A 1,558-nucleotide genomic window follows, 5' to 3' on the forward strand; every position below is an offset into this window, starting at 1 on the left:
TTTGGGGTTTGAGAAGTCAATAAGAGAAGTGAAGAATTCTTCCTTAGTAGTTGGTTTTCTCTAAATCTTGAGTCACAACCTAGATATCACTTATAAGCGTGATCGTGGATTTCTATTGGAGAAGCAATTTCTGCCTATCTTCATACTGTACTGTCTTTGATATTACTACTCAGGTTGTTGCTCAAGTGATGGTGCTGCTGATGGTGCTGCTGATGGTGATGATGATGGTGATGATGATGATGTCTCTCCCCAGGTTGTGTGACAGTAGTCCAGTCTCAGGTCACTCTGGAGGTGACAGAGGGAAACTCCACCTGTATAAAAGCTGAACTCTCCGCCTCCTTCTCCATCACCTATGACACCGCCAACGGCACGGTAAACTACATCCCCCACAATCCTCTCCGGCTTAGAGAAACACAGATTGTACTTTTGAGAATGTCCTGAACATAAGTCTCTCTTCCCAAGACCACTGTGTGCATGAGTTTGGGCAAACGATACTATTCTGAACATGTTTTAAATGTACCAACTTCTTCTTCTCTCCAGCGTACGGTGACGGTGCCCCTCCCAGGGTCGGCGGTGGTGGGTGTGGCCAGCTCGTGTGGGGGTGACGGCCGCTCCCCCTGGCTCGTGGGGTTGTTCGGGGATGGCCACGCCCTGGGCCTCAGCTTCTCATCCAATGACAGTCTGTACAGCGTCGCTAACCTTACCCTGCAGTACAACCTCAGTGACGTCTCTACCTTCCCAGAGGCCAACAGCACCGGTGAGAAAGAGACAGACAGACACACACACACACACACACTAACACACTTTGCACGTACACACACACGGAATGGATTATTATTTGATTTCTGACCAATGTGTCTTGTCTGTTTTTCTACAGATGTGGTAACTGTGGAGACGACCTCTGTAGGGATGGTTGCTAGGGTCAACACCACCTACAGATGTATCAGCGCCTCATCTGTCATAGTGGGAGGAGACACCGTCACCTTCTCAAACGTCACGATGGAGGCCTACATGACAGGAGACGATCTGAGCCCCAACGGTACAGCCACCAACATCTGGGCTGAGCCCCCAATCCCACCCTCTTCCCTAGATAGTGCACTACTTTGGACCGGGGCTAATTTGGGACGCACACTTATTGTTCACCACTGACCATCAACCACTGACCATCAAAACATTAACAACTGTACACTGAACCCATCAACTGTACACTGACCATCAACTGTACACATGATCATCACCATTACAACTGTACACTGACTCATCAACTGTACACTGACCATCAACCATTAACAACTGTACACTGACCATCAACTGTACACTGACCTATCAACCATTAAACAACTGTACACTGACCATCAACTGTACACTGACCATCAACCATTAACAACTGTACACTGACCATCAACTGTACACTGACCATCAACCATTAACAACTGTACACCTGACCATCAACTGTACACTGATCATCAACCATTAACAACTGTACACTGACCATTCAACTGTACACTGACCATCAACCATTAACAACTGTACACTGACCATCAACCATTAACAACTG

General features: G+C 47.4%; 1 protein-coding gene and 1 long non-coding RNA gene across 2 annotated transcripts in view; one reads left to right on the forward strand and one right to left on the reverse strand.

Annotated features, from left to right (window-relative positions):
* The window catches only part of LOC112078666 (lysosome-associated membrane glycoprotein 1), a 17,786-nt gene extending 16,622 nt beyond the window's left edge, over nt 1–1,164 (forward strand). The window contains exons 2-4 of the mRNA XM_024144823.2: nt 254–372; nt 541–757; nt 878–1,164. Coding sequence (XP_024000591.2) covers nt 254–372; nt 541–757; nt 878–1,149 — 608 coding nt within the window. The 3' untranslated portion in view covers nt 1,150–1,164. The remainder of the gene's footprint in view (nt 1–253; nt 373–540; nt 758–877) is intronic.
* A 95-nt stretch (nt 1,165–1,259) lies between these two features.
* Nucleotides 1,260–1,558, reverse strand: LOC139026850 (uncharacterized). Its single transcript, XR_011478794.1, has 3 exons — nt 1,508–1,558; nt 1,350–1,441; nt 1,260–1,311 (listed from the first exon to the last, which is right to left on the reverse strand). It is a non-coding gene; the product is annotated as an uncharacterized lncRNA (long non-coding RNA).

This window comes from Salvelinus sp. IW2-2015, unplaced genomic scaffold (genome assembly GCF_002910315.2).
Source record: "Salvelinus sp. IW2-2015 unplaced genomic scaffold, ASM291031v2 Un_scaffold6053, whole genome shotgun sequence".
NCBI classification, from domain to species: Eukaryota; Metazoa; Chordata; class Actinopteri; order Salmoniformes; family Salmonidae; genus Salvelinus; species Salvelinus sp. IW2-2015.